Here is a 13,984-nt window from a genome sequence, read left to right as displayed (position 1 = left end):
ACTTATTTTGTTTTGGTTTTGTAAAAAATCTAAAAATGCCGAGGTAGAAGAAACTACTTGGTACCTACTAAGTCGCTTCGAAATAGAAAGGTAGAAATTTTGTGAAGAAACTTGGGACTTCAATTCTGGTTAATTTTGTTGACAAAATTCGCACGCATTAGTCATACAAATGGTGCAGCGACAGAGTTGATTGGCTTCGACCGCCCACTTGCAGCCAACTGATAGGCAAGCGACTGTTAAGAAAAGGAGGGCGTTTTTATGAAGAAAAGAAAAGGAGGCAGATAGACGTGAATGCGAAGAACTTGAAGTACGGANGCCGACTGCAAGGAGCTATTGGGCAATTAAGCAGCATTAGGTGTAATGGATACATGCCCTAATAAGTAGTGAAATGGAAATGTATTTTATCAATCTACAAGAAGGAACGCCCTGCCATTGATCGCAGGATAAGCGCTTTCAACATTTAATTCAAGATCCTATCGACGTTTATGTGTGAAAAATCGGAAGCCTTTGGGACTATCAATTTGGCTTACTTTCATAAATTAGATAGAGAGGGCTGGGGAAGATGGACAATTTTAAACTCATTTGCTGTAAGAGTTTTAAAAATATTTTAACAAATAAAATGTGAGTATTATGTTACGATTGTGATTATACTTATCTTCCTGCGAGCTTGAAACGATGCGTTTGATGTAAGTACTTATGAGGGTATCTACGCAAAACTTTTAAAATTTGACACACGTTTTGCATTGCAATAAACATCGATACACATTTACTCACATATTTTTAGAAATTTTTAGATGAGAAAAATAAAAAAAAACAGACAACGTTTTCGCAAATGAGTTTGTAAGAATTTTCTATGGATGTTAGCGGATGTGCGTCTTAGTGAAAATGTAGATACGTATGCTGACAATTTGTTTGCAAGACTTTTTAAGTTATTACTTACATAAGTATGTACATATGTACAAGAGATAAAACATACTAAACTCGGAATTTCTTTTCCTCACACTTTTAGTTTTAATTTATTTGGTTGATATTCTAAAGAAACCGGTGAGATGTAGGAGTAACCAATGAACATAAAAAAGTAATATTTTAAGCAGTGCTTGTCTCCGTCTACTCTCCGTACAGACGAATGGAGTAAAATCTAGAAAGTTGGTACGCATGTACATATCGCTGATGAAATGTAGAAAGCCCCCAACTGATACTTTTGTTCGAAATTGGTTTTTTTTTGCATTCCTAGGAAGCTTATACTAAGATGGGAAGATGGGTTCCCTAAAAAATTTAGAACAGTAACTCAAAAAATAGCTAATTTTTGCCACTTTTTAAAAAGCCCTAAATTTGTGAAAACAAAAAGCCCCAATTGAAGTACTTTTGCTACAACCCTCCTAATAAAGGTTACATATAAAGCCTCTCAAACCCAGTTTGATCGATACCCATTTTTTTATTACTTCATCCAACTTTTTAAATATTTTGAATGTAACGTTTTAAACACGTAGCAACTCTCTTTTATCATTCAAAAAGTTAACTAAACATATATATAATTTTTTCCTATAATATGTATTTATTTATTGAAACTTTCTTTCGGAACTAACAATAAGTTTTCAAATCTTACAAACTACCATTAAATTTAAAATTTCTGCGGTAATGCTTAGATATTTTTTATTTTTCACACATATGTATATATTTATTACAGTTGTTGCAGCTGTCGGAATTGACAAGATTCCGAGCAGCAGGAGCGCTGGATATCGTGCTAGGCAGGGGGTCTGAAAGGACGAGTTGCAGAGAAAAGACTAGTTTCCACGCCGTGCCTTCTTTTCTCTATATTTATGTTCACTGGTGTTGGGTAGTCGGTCTGAAAGGACGAGTTCCAGAGCCGAAATTGATATATTACGGATATCGAAATTTATTCTATTGCGCATTATTTGGAGAAATCCTTTCTTTTTAGTCTTCTTGCATATCTCGGGCTAAGAAGATCTCTCGCTAGTCGATTTGGATGGTTCATTAACCGTGCTGAGTAACTGGTTCTTACCGTATTTACATTAAGATCTTTGTGGATATTCGTATTTTTTGTGTACCGCGATGCTCCGCATATGGCGCGTAAAATTTTCGATTGCAGTCTTTGAAGTCTATTCAAAATGGAATTTCACGCTGTGCCCCAAAGCCCAATTCCATATGCCCTACATGGTTTAATCATCATATTAAAAATCAGCATCTTGTTTTCTAGGCTTAATTTAGATTTGTGTCCTATAACCCATTGAAGGCTTGCTTGTTTTAGTTACGCTTGAGAAATTTTGTTTTCTATATGCTTTTTCCAGGTAAGTTTTCTATCTAGTGTCATCCCAAGGTATTTGACAATATCTTCTTGTGGTATAGCCTTGCTGTTTATTTTTATGGGAGGGCAAGTTTCTTTATTCAAAGTAGATGTTGTCTGAACACATTCGCTTTCGTTAACCTTTATCCTGTAAGAACCCAGCCATAACTCTTTTTTTTCAAATATTCTTGCAGCTTACAGAAATACACCGATGCAGTATTGCTTCCCTTCGAAGGCTTTTCTAATAAAAGAAACAATTCTATGCACTTGTTCTACAGTGCCATGTTTTTCACGAAAACTAAACGGATGTGTTGGTATTATTTGGTTACTTGTTGTATTTTTTTCAATAGAAGTTTTTCAAATATTTTGGAAAATATAGAAATCAAGCTAATCGGCCGATATGAACTTACTACCGTAGGATCTTTGCCTGGCTTTGGCACCATAATTATTTCCGAAAGTTTCCATAAGTCGGGGAAATGCCCCAACTTAAGCATGTTGTTAAAAATATATAATAAAAAATGTACGGCAGTTTGTGGAAGCTCCTTTATCATTTCACCTGTAGTCCTATCGTAATCAGGCACTTTATTCTTCTGAATATCATGAACAATGGTGTTAATTAAATCTTTCTTATTAACCCTAAGCGGATTTGTGGTAAGACTACTGGGGGGGNCTTCTTTGGGTCTAAATACTTGTGAAAGAAAACAGGCTAAACGTTTGCTTTGTCCTCATCATTCCTCGCCCAGCTCCCGTTCTGAGTACGTAATGGTGCTTCTCAAAGAACGGGTCTGTTCGCATGCTTCAGTGTTCGTCAAATGGAGTAGTTATTCTGTTTCGAAGCAGACAAGGACTGAAGGATCGACTGCGTACTTATTTCTTTTTCCGTCTACAATAAAATATGTAAATTTGCGGGTCAATGTGTGAACTGACATACTTTTTGTGTAACATTGATAATGCTATGAGGTAGGTTGAATGGATCTGAGGAGAGATCGAATAATGCTTCATTATTAACACGGTGTCGCGCAATACCCTTTTCACACCAAAGTCATTAAGATCGGGTATGTTTTGGGGGTCAGATGGCCAATACGTTGCCTGACCAGTAGACAAGACGTCAAATCCTCCGTTCTGGATTACTTTATAAAGATTTCCACCCTTTGGTGTAATCAATTTAGATTTAGAATGTATGTTTGGCTTTGTAATCTCCTGCTACAATAAACTTATTGCCAAACTTTAGGAAAAATTCATTAAATTGTTTTTCTGTTATGTTATGACGGGGGGGGGGGCAGTATATAGCAGATACAGTAAGGCCACCCAAGTGGTCTTCAATGTGTGTAGCTTTGGTCGGGCCTTAATAAAAATATACATATACATAGAAGATGAGCTACGAATTTTATGTTGTTTTTAGTACACAAAAACGTCCAATTAAGTTGACATTATGCACATTGACCATGTTCTTGAACTTAATATTTATTTCAAAATTCCTATTTAATTTTTTTTATTGCGTTATACATGTCGAGAAATTTTTTTTTAACCTGTTGTTTACGGTAAAATGAAATACTTCCTATTTTCACATTTGAATTCGTAAAGTTTAACCAAACTTCATGCGGCCAGAGTTGCTGGTACTTTTATTTATGCATGTGGGTATCACGAAAATATGCATCTATTTTTCTACGTTGCAAATAATATATTTGTTTCCGTTCTCTAGGAAAAAAAACAATAAAACAAATAACCATCATAATAATATGCAAAATAAGCATAGAAAATGGTGAAACTTTTTGAAATTTTCCACTTCCACCTGAGAGAAATCCAAAAGCTTCAATTGTGAATCGTAAAGTGAAAACCGTTGAGAAATGTTGCTGAAGCAGTATACATTTCCAAAAACTGTGGAAAACTGAAATTACAGAATTATTGACATACATAGAGTGATATAAATATATACCTATATGTATGTATGCAAATACATATATGTATGTTCATGAGAATTTCGCAAATTTTATATGTTGTTATTCGTGGATTTGTGAGATATCTCTATCGTACGCTTAGGTATCTTTTTATACGGCTTTTTTTATGCAGATTTGAATTTATGCGGTTTTTCAAAACCATTTTTTCGCTGTTGCTTTTTGAGAGTTTTTATTACTTTTTTCAGTGTGTAAGAGACAGTGCTTCTGATAAGTAATTTGTCTTTGTATTCTTACATAATTCATGTATTTATTGTGGTATTTTTTTGTCTTTGGTTAAAATACAGACCAAATTTTATTTATTCCATTAAGTTCAGTTTTACATGGAATAATAAATGTTAAAGTAAAGAAATAAATTATTTTTTTGCTTAATATTGCCTCATTGGATTTTTTGTATGCGGTTTTTAGAATTTTTTATATGGAGTATCTGAATTTATGCGGTTTTTGAAAATGCTGGAACGCATCCTCTGCTTTTGTATGAAAGTAAAGAACTTTTTTATGCGGATTTTTTATGCGACTTTCTGAGGAACGCATGTACCGCATAAAAAAAGACCTAAGTGTATTTGCCCAAGTGGTGGCTTATGGAAGAATTCGGGTACATACATACTATATAATGATTTTTTAATATTTTTTCGTCACACATACAGTTTTTTTGCCGTTTTTTATATGACTTTACAATATGTATGTAGGTCCATACATATACATATCCCCTAAGAATTTTGACTGTCACCGCTGTTTCAGATTTGTCTTTAACTTCTGTTGACTCATATGAAAGTCTACATTTTAGCATTGCCTGCTTATTTATTATTTGTCTGCCTTTCTTGTCACACCATAAAATTTATTATTTATAACCATTTGTAGGGAAATAAAACTTTCATAACTTAACTTTCAGCATGCTTTGTGAGTGTTCGCTATACGGCAGCGTGGGAGCAGCAAGCAGCTCATATGCATACAAACGCACATACATGCATATGTAGGTGACTTTCTGCATACCTCACAAGCGTCATTCCATGAATATAAAAATACATGGCAAATTTCATACAAATGAATATGTGTACATACATACATTTATACATACACACAACTGAAAATGAGGAAAAACCATTCAAGGTACACGATCCTCTTCATACTCCCTCCGGAGGCTATGTAGGTTCTCGCGTGTTGTATTCGCTTTTACTGGTATGCTCGTAAATTTTCTATTTAAGTCTGCATTTCAATAAATTTATGATTATGTTAAAAAAAATATCTATATGCACTTGCATGTGTACGTACATACATATACCAACCAATATGTTGTGTATGTAAAACAATAAAATAAACGCTGACAACTTTATTGAATACCATATGTGTATGTATGTATATGAATGTTATGTAAATAAAAACACAAACACATGCTTAAAGTGGAAAAGAAAAATTTCGCCATGCATAAATACAAACTATGTATGTACGTGCGTATAAATTTCCAAATATACTCAGGGCAGTTTAGTATTCTTTGCAATTTTGCTGTTGCAGACATTGGAGCCGAAAAATTTCGTTGAATTCTGCAGCCTTCGGCTGTCGGCGAGTTAGAGTTTTGACATGTTTGCGGTTAGATAATCGAAAAGTGAAATTTATGGCGGCATTATTATGTCAGCAGGTAAAGTAAATTTTTTTTTACATATTTATGAAGGTATGTATGTTGCAATTTTCCAATGAAAAAATAATAATTTAGATTTATTGTTAAAGTTTTTTGGTTTCTTTCAAATGGATCGAATTAATTTAGTTGTAGAGAAATTACCAAATAACTTAATAGTAAACTTTGATATGATGGCATTTAAACATTTTATAAAAAATTTAAAATTTAATTTTTAGTTTTAAAGAAATTTTATACAACCAGGAGTTAATATATATTGTTACTTTATATGAGCGATATTATGCCTAACGGTAATAAAACTGCATTTTTCGTTGCTTCCACTTGAACATTAGAGTTTCAGGAAAAAATTTTAAAGTTGTATTTATTTTATCTGTGTTATTCTAAAAAACTAGTGCAGTTGATAATAAAATTATGGGTTAAAGGTTTTTGGTTTACATGAAATAGAATATCAATTAAATAGCTAATACAGTTAGGCGGACGAAATTAGAGGATGTGGTAGTGTGCATATGAGCATGTCTCACGAGCTGTTTGCAATCACGAGCCGCACGGTGCAATTGGTACTCTTTTCAGAAACATGAATTTTTTTCTTGCCAATATAATCTTGTTTTGCATATTTTTTATCGCAAAAAAAAATTATTTAACTCCCACAAAAATATTTCAGATCAAAGTAATATTTTTGTCGCCTATAATTTTGCTAGGGGTGGTTTTGAAAATGCTGTAGCTATGTGAAAGTGTTCATACGCTTCTAAAACGTTTTGGAGCTGAAAGCAAATCAGGTTTTAATTTTGAATTTTCTATTTAATTTTTCAGTTTCATGACGCTTCTGTAAACGAATCTTTTGAATTAGATTAAGCAAATATTTTTGCCGCTTTTCATTGATGGGAAATTTTTTGCATATTTTTTAATTTATCCAGGAATCAAAGCCAGCTTCTACGGAGTGGTAGTATGCAACTCTATAATTTAAGTTTTAAATCAATGTCAAATTTTTGTATTTTATTTTACGTAAACAGATAAGTTTGATTTGCATAAATTTTGAAATTGTGGCAGCTCTGTTCGGAAATGCTTTCAAAATAATTTGAAATTGAAGTAGAACTTTGAAACTGGGGGCAACCGTCTCCCAAAATATTTTATAAATAAAGCTAGCTTTAAACTCACAGTTGACATGCATATAAACTATTCAATAAACTTGTCAGTTGAAATGATTTTTAGTTACTACGCAGATGGTAACCTTTTTTATAAATACTTTCGAAATAGAACTTTTTAAGTCGTATTAAAATATTTAATTTGAATTGTTCATTTAATAGAGAGTGATTTTATTAAAAAGAGACAACCCTCTTCAAAATAAGAAAATTTTAAAATGTTGCAATTAACTTATTAATTAAACTGATTTAAAGCTTCAGTATATTTCGTATCTTATTAATTACTTTAATTTTGTATTTCTTAACAGGTAACAACCTTCTTCGACATAAAGCTAACTTCTTTATAAATTGATTTTAAATGATGAAAAAGATGGCAACTGCCTTAAATAACCATCGTTTATTTTAATAAATGTTACGTCAAAAATTTCTCAATCTTACATCCAGTCCTTTTAGCGTGAAGGTATAACACACATACACACACACTTACGAACTTTCAAATTTACGTGAATAAAAAAAATACTGGCAGAAATAACAATCTGTAGAGCTAGATGAATATTAATATGCGGTATACCCGCGGAGAATAGTTCCAAGTGCAGAAGACCACTTATGTGTGGAGCACTTTTGTAAATCATAAATCTTCTGGATAGGAACCTAGCAGCCATTTGGAGGTAAGCAGAGAAGGCAAAACCATCAGGATTATTTTGTCCGCTGGGTTTAGGACCAGCCACGTAAAATGAGCCACCAATGAATAGTCCCAAATTTTCTCGGATGAGACCCCTTCTTTGGCGAACGAAAAAAAAAGAACTAAAGGCTGGTTGACGAGGCGTCCAAGGACCTCTTCTATGAGGGCCTAGATCGCACCTACGAACGCTACCCCGCGGAACCCCATCTTAATATCAAAACTCTGCTTCTGGATTTAAATTTAAAGGCGGACAAGGATCTTTGGTGCCGGGAAATTCAGCTTCTACAAAGAGATGATGGACTTCGCCGGGGGCCGAAATATGGTAGTCTAATTTTCAAGCCCAGGACCAATTTCTGTAAGAACGTAGGATGTCAAGAATATACTATACTTAAATTATGAAGGGAATACTTTTCCACTCTGTTGAATGGCAACAGTACTAAAAGTAGTGGAGAAGATCAACCAAAGCGCCCAGTCGATGACGAAACAATCGATGCACCAGCGAACGAATATGGCGGCTTACGAATAAAAAATCAAGGCTGAAAAACAGAAAACCTGCTAAGGCTGACAGACAGTCTGCTGGCTGAGATTTTCAAGTACTGCGTATCAACTCTTGTGCAGAATATGATCAGGTGAACGCATGCTTGGCAACTGGGATTTAAGTGCGCTCTGTCTGATAAGTAAGAAAAGCGACCACGCCATACGCGGCAATTATCGCGGGACCAGTCGTTTAAAAGTCGCATGTTAGTACTTATTGTGTATAATTCTAAAGCTATGTATCATTTACAACCTGATTAGGCATCATCAGTATGACTTCAGGTATTCACTATACATCAAAGCTTAGAAAGAGTCTGTAAGAAGAGACTCAACACTATACATTTTTCGATTTTAAAGCCGCTTTCGGCACCAGGAAAAGAAGCTGCTTAAATGATGATCAGTTACACTACCAGTATTTTGAAGAACCTTGCCGAGCAACTCGATAACAAACGAGATTTAAGACAGGGGAAATTTAAAAGCGAGGTGGGGTTTTACTTTTATCGATTATTAAAATAGATCCTACTCCCTTTTCAATGCAATAAACCGCATCTTTCTAGCTGCATTACAATTCTCACATAGTCACTTCAAAGATGTAAGTATTCACAGAAGACATAAATATAAATTTTATACTCTTATATATATATCTACTTAGATATTCTAAAAGTGTTTTACTACTTTTATTTTACCATGCCTAAGCTTAGTAATTTAAGATTTTGCTCCACACAATGATGGTATACTTACACATAACATTTAACATAAGTGAGTCTTCGATTGCCGAGTTTTGCAAGCGCGGATTGGAACCTTCGCACTTCAGCATTGTGCCATCGTCTTCGGGTTGTGGATGGAATGATAAGGTTGAGAAGACTTTGCCATTACTTTGTGTTGTCGTTAACTATAAATGAAAAAATTTAGATAGTCAGTTTCAGAGCCTTAATGATTTGAAACCCAAAAAGTATTTCCTATTAACGGCAAGTGGCTAAGTAAATAAATGGGTATGTGACTAATATTTGTGAGTCTACAAAAAACCGCAAAGGAGTAATATTTTAGTTTAATTTTTTTACTTGGTATGCCAAAACAATTAATTTTCTGGCGCCGAGTTGTAACTAAATATTAAGTATAATACCAGTTCATAGTAATGCTCTTACCCGTAAACCTGAGTAAAGCAGTAACGTAACTGTTATCTTATTTCAGTTTATTAACTTACCACTCCTCTTTTAAAAGGTCGATTATTTTGAGTCCAGCGTATCTCCGTATCTGGTACTGAGCCCGCAACCACACAAGTTAAATTATACTGAGTGCCAGATGAAAAGACCTTCAATTTATTCGTTAGGTTTACAGATGTAGGTTTTACTAGAAAAATTATAAAGACAAGTCTTAGATTTCAAATTCAAATAAATGCTTATTCGTTATGATTCATATTAGTTACAGTTAATATCGATTTATAAGTTCACAAATCATTTACCAAAGAGCGTAATACATTAATAAGAGCTGACAATGAATGGAATCTGGATTTGAATCGCACCAAAAAGGCAACTTTGTTCAAAGTAAATAATACTTAGTTTAAATAGTGATGAAAAACATGCCGAGAGATTTTAATTAAACTGTTTACAATCACAAATTTATCAAAATAAGCACTCATACGAAGCCTATGCTTCTAAGTTAAACTATAAGTGTTGTTTGATTTTCCAGCTTTTAGCGACTTTAATTTTTTTTCTTTAGCTATTTTGCTCTTTTATGAGTAGGTACATATTTATTTATGAACGCCTAGTAAATTCACATGGGGCTTTCGACAAAACTAGATGTATGATGGCCCTATTCGTGTGGACGTACGGCTACCAAAGAAGATGAAAAGGAGAACTGTATAAGGTTCTTAACGACATGAACACAGTTAGTCAATTTAAATTTAACGATGACACTGGCTTAGACATGTTCCACTCGGCATTCAATAAAAGAAAGAGCGCTATATTCAATTGGGATGAACAACTGACGCAACTTCGCAAATAATAGACAGACTTAACTTTTTCCTTCCCGAATTTTCTCGTCGTAGGAAAAAATACTCTGAATTTAGGTTTAAATATCATAGTTGCCAACTTGGTGCTTTAAGCACTAGATTTAGTGGTTTTTGAGAATTAAAACGCCAAAAAAAAATTATTTAGTGCCTAGTGCCTTTTTTAGTGCTTTTTTTCTGAACTAAAATTACTTGGAGATAGTTAAAACCTAAAATAATTTGAAATATTTAAGGCTGTGGCAGCACTGAATTTACAAGATCCAACAAATTTAAATGGACTAAAATACAACCATGACTGATAAAAAGCTGAAGTTGCAAACCCACCTTGTTAAATTCTATTCGCGTTGAAAATGCTAGTACGCAAGTAAGTTAATTAATTGTACAAATCTTGTTATTTTTTTACCACCTGAGTTAATTCGAAAATTCATATGCTGTAATCCGATCGTAAATATCAGCGGCGCTGCCAGCTAAAAACGTGAAATTCGAAGTTCTTAATCAGCTGCTTTGGCAGAAACAAATCAAAATAAATATAATCGCAAGTGAATAGTGAAATTGAAAAAAAAAAAAACAGTTTGATCATTATTTGAAAATACTTTTCCTTAATTGAGTAAGATACAAAGGATTCAGTGGCCTGTGCACTTTTGTCCCAGGAGGAAGAACACCTAACAGTTGCATTAATATACAAAGCAGATTGATAGGAGATTGTTCTGTTAGCTTAAATGATAAAATGTAAGCTTCCTCCTTTTAAGGGACTCTATTTAACTAGATATTGACCTGCTTTAATTCTTGGAACGCTTTCCCAAAATTTCAGCACATCCTCTTAGCTCCTTTTACAAAGACTCGACCAACGTGCGGCCTTTCGCCTTACAATTTCGATTACGAATTTCGAAATTACGATACGACAACGCGGATTACAGCATACCAATTTTACGAATTTGTAGCAAAATCGAATCTCCGACGGATTACAGCATAGGGGTGTATATAATGAAAACATCATATTATTTGCTCATTATATAGACTTTTTGTGATCGATTTTTTTGGTACCATTTATTCATCTTCGTATTATGAAGGTCTTGTTAAAAATTTGGTGCTTTTAGTGTGGTAAAACGCCTTTTTCCAAGTTTTTGGTGCTTTTTGAAAATAAAAGATGGCAACACTGTTAATATATTCTTTAAATTTTAATATTTTGAAGACGTCTTCTACCAGAAGTCAGACGGTAAGCCTAGATCTTGTGTTGTGGTTAAACCTCAATACAATACTTTTCTCATTCCTTCCCGTAGCGCGTCGGATTTGACAGCTGCGAGGCTCGAAGCGCCAGGGAATACCAGCATGGTTATCGCTTCGTGCTAAATGCCACGCAATGAGGACGCAACGCCGGATGCAGTTCGTAGCCTAGTGGAGAAATTTAAATAGAACAGTCTACTTATCCGATGCCATTGCAACTCCAGGCATTCAATCTGGGGCAGCTCGGAAATAAACACTCGCGGTGAGTCTCTTTTCGATGACACTCTTAACACTGACCTAATAGTTTCTAATCGGGATAGCACTCCTACGTTTAATTTTCCTAGTACTGATACCCTTAGTGGGTGGGAAGTAGTGCTTGATACAAGACTAACTAGCGATTGAAACCGTAGAGGCAGTATTAAGATATTTAGATAACTGGAGGGTATCTGATCGGCAATCTTTTTCTTTATGTTTGCCCGAATCTTTCCCTTCCTTTTTGTAACCTAGTGTGGTCAGCAACAACCTTGCGAAACATAACTCTAGTGATTTAATGACCTTGGAGGCTATTGGATCGGCTTTAAAGACTCCTGCCCGTAAGTTCCTTCTGAAAGCAATACTCTCCATGGTGGAGTACGAAAAACTCAAATCTCAGGAAAGAGTCTCGTGAAGCTTTAAACTTAAGCCATTCCACGGGCAACTGTCAGCCTTATAAATATAGCTTGGTAATCCTGGACATATTTCTGCTCTTCTATAGAATCAACGAAAGCATCCGCCAGGATGGGTAGGATCCTATCCAAGGAATTGCTCCTTCATGAAATAGAAAGATGAAGGGTAAACCAATAGTTCCAAGGAAACATTAGAACTGTAACCTTAATGAGATCTCAACTGTAGATAGAAACGTAGCGGCACCATCCATAAATGTCGTTAACGAAATTATCACGCGGGAATATTCTCCCGCATGGGCAATTAACAATTTTCCTCTGGATCTTTCCATGGCTGGAGAGCATATTCAAAACATGAATAATACTCAACTATGTTCCATCTACTTGACAAAGTGTTAAAGTAGTTTTCATTCGCAAAGTTTGTAAGGTGCCTAAGGACTTCAGACCCATTAGTCCTTCGTCTTTTGTACTGAAAACTCTCGAGCGGCTACTTGTCATGCACATTCATTCATAATTAGGCAACGGACAACTATCTATTACACAGCATGCTTAACAAAAAGGGCGCTCTACGAAATCTACGGAATAAATAGTATACGTCGGTGGCCTTCCTGGACATAGAAGGAGCGTTCAACCACGTTACCCAATGGCATTAGAGCAGTCACTCAGAAATCTGGGGATTGAGAAGACCGAATTACTAATATTTACCACAAGGAAAATATTCCTAATTTTAACCTACCTTCCCTAAATGGGCATAGTCTTTCTCTTTCTCCTAGCGTAAAGTATTTAGGAGGCATTCTCGCACCGAAATTAAACTGAAAAATAAACATAGAGCATCACTTAAAAAAGGTACTCTGTATTCCTGCAAGTAAATGCTGGGTAAGAAGTGGGACCTACGGCCTGATCTTATGACATGCATGCTCTAGGCGGCGATTCGCTCAATTATTGCATACGGTTTGCGGGTTTGCTGGAAAGCCATAGATATGAACTACTTATATACATACAATGTTAGGCAGAGTAGAAAGCTGAGCATGGAGATCTAGATTACTACCTGACCCAAAACATCAATGGACATGGCCGTTTTAAAGCATACTTGCACCGCTTTAGACTTGCACCAAATGCTTACTGCGAGCAATGCGGACCAGCAGTTATCGAAGACGCAGAGCATNCCGCATTTAACTGTAAGCTTGGTTTGTGCGTAGCACCAGATAATCTGATTTCGTCAATGCTAAAGAGCGAAGAAGCCTGAAAAAATGTCTACCATATGGCTGCCCAAGTGGTTAAAGGAAAGTTCATGAAGGGAAGCCCGTTTTCTTGAAAAGTTACGGCATATAGAGGGCGAACCTCTCAACTAATATCAAAGAGACAGCATTAAAGTGCTGCATCCAGACAGTACTAGACTTAGAAATGAACTTCTTAGTGGTACAAGACAACAAAGGTGGGCAAGTTAACACCAACCAAGACAAACAGTGGCACACTGACGGGGTTAGGCTTTCGATGCATTCTCCTTTGAAACTAAAAAGAGTAAAAAGCTCAGTCTCCATTGCGATTACTGTGGCCATCAGATCATGTCCGACGGAAACATTGAATGGCATCTGTCATTTGCCAACGATTGATCTATTTATTAAGAAAAGTGTTCACAGAGTGCCCTGAGGTTAAGAGAACTTTGGCTGTTGAAAGAACGTACGAACGGGTAGGAACGTATCTTGTTCTCTTTCAAAAACCCAAGCATTTGCGAAAAAACTGACTACATCGGTCCTTCGCTTCTCTTTGAGAAAAACTTCGGCACGATATTTCATCAAAAACGCGTGCAAAATAATTTTAGCCTCAAAGCTGGCGTTGCTA

General features: G+C 35.2%; 1 protein-coding gene across 1 annotated transcript in view; it reads right to left on the bottom strand.

Annotated features, from left to right (window-relative positions):
• The window catches only part of LOC108363175 (uncharacterized), a gene marked incomplete at its 5' end in the record, with an annotated part of 63,425 nt that extends 53,827 nt beyond the window's left edge, over positions 1-9,598 (bottom strand). Inside the window, 2 exons of the mRNA XM_017616458.1 lie at positions 8,990-9,140; positions 9,453-9,598. Of these exons, the coding sequence (XP_017471947.1) occupies positions 8,990-9,140; positions 9,453-9,598 (297 nt within the window). The remainder of the gene's footprint in view (positions 1-8,989; positions 9,141-9,452) is intronic.
• Positions 9,599-13,984: the final 4,386 nt, after the last annotated feature.

The sequence above is a fragment of the Rhagoletis zephyria genome, unplaced genomic scaffold (assembly GCF_001687245.7).
Source record: "Rhagoletis zephyria isolate East Lansing unplaced genomic scaffold, Rhagoletis_zephyria_1.1 Rzeph_scaffold_01207, whole genome shotgun sequence".
NCBI lineage: Eukaryota > Metazoa > Arthropoda > Insecta > Diptera > Tephritidae > Rhagoletis > Rhagoletis zephyria.
This window is presented reverse-complemented; position numbering and strand designations above follow the sequence as displayed.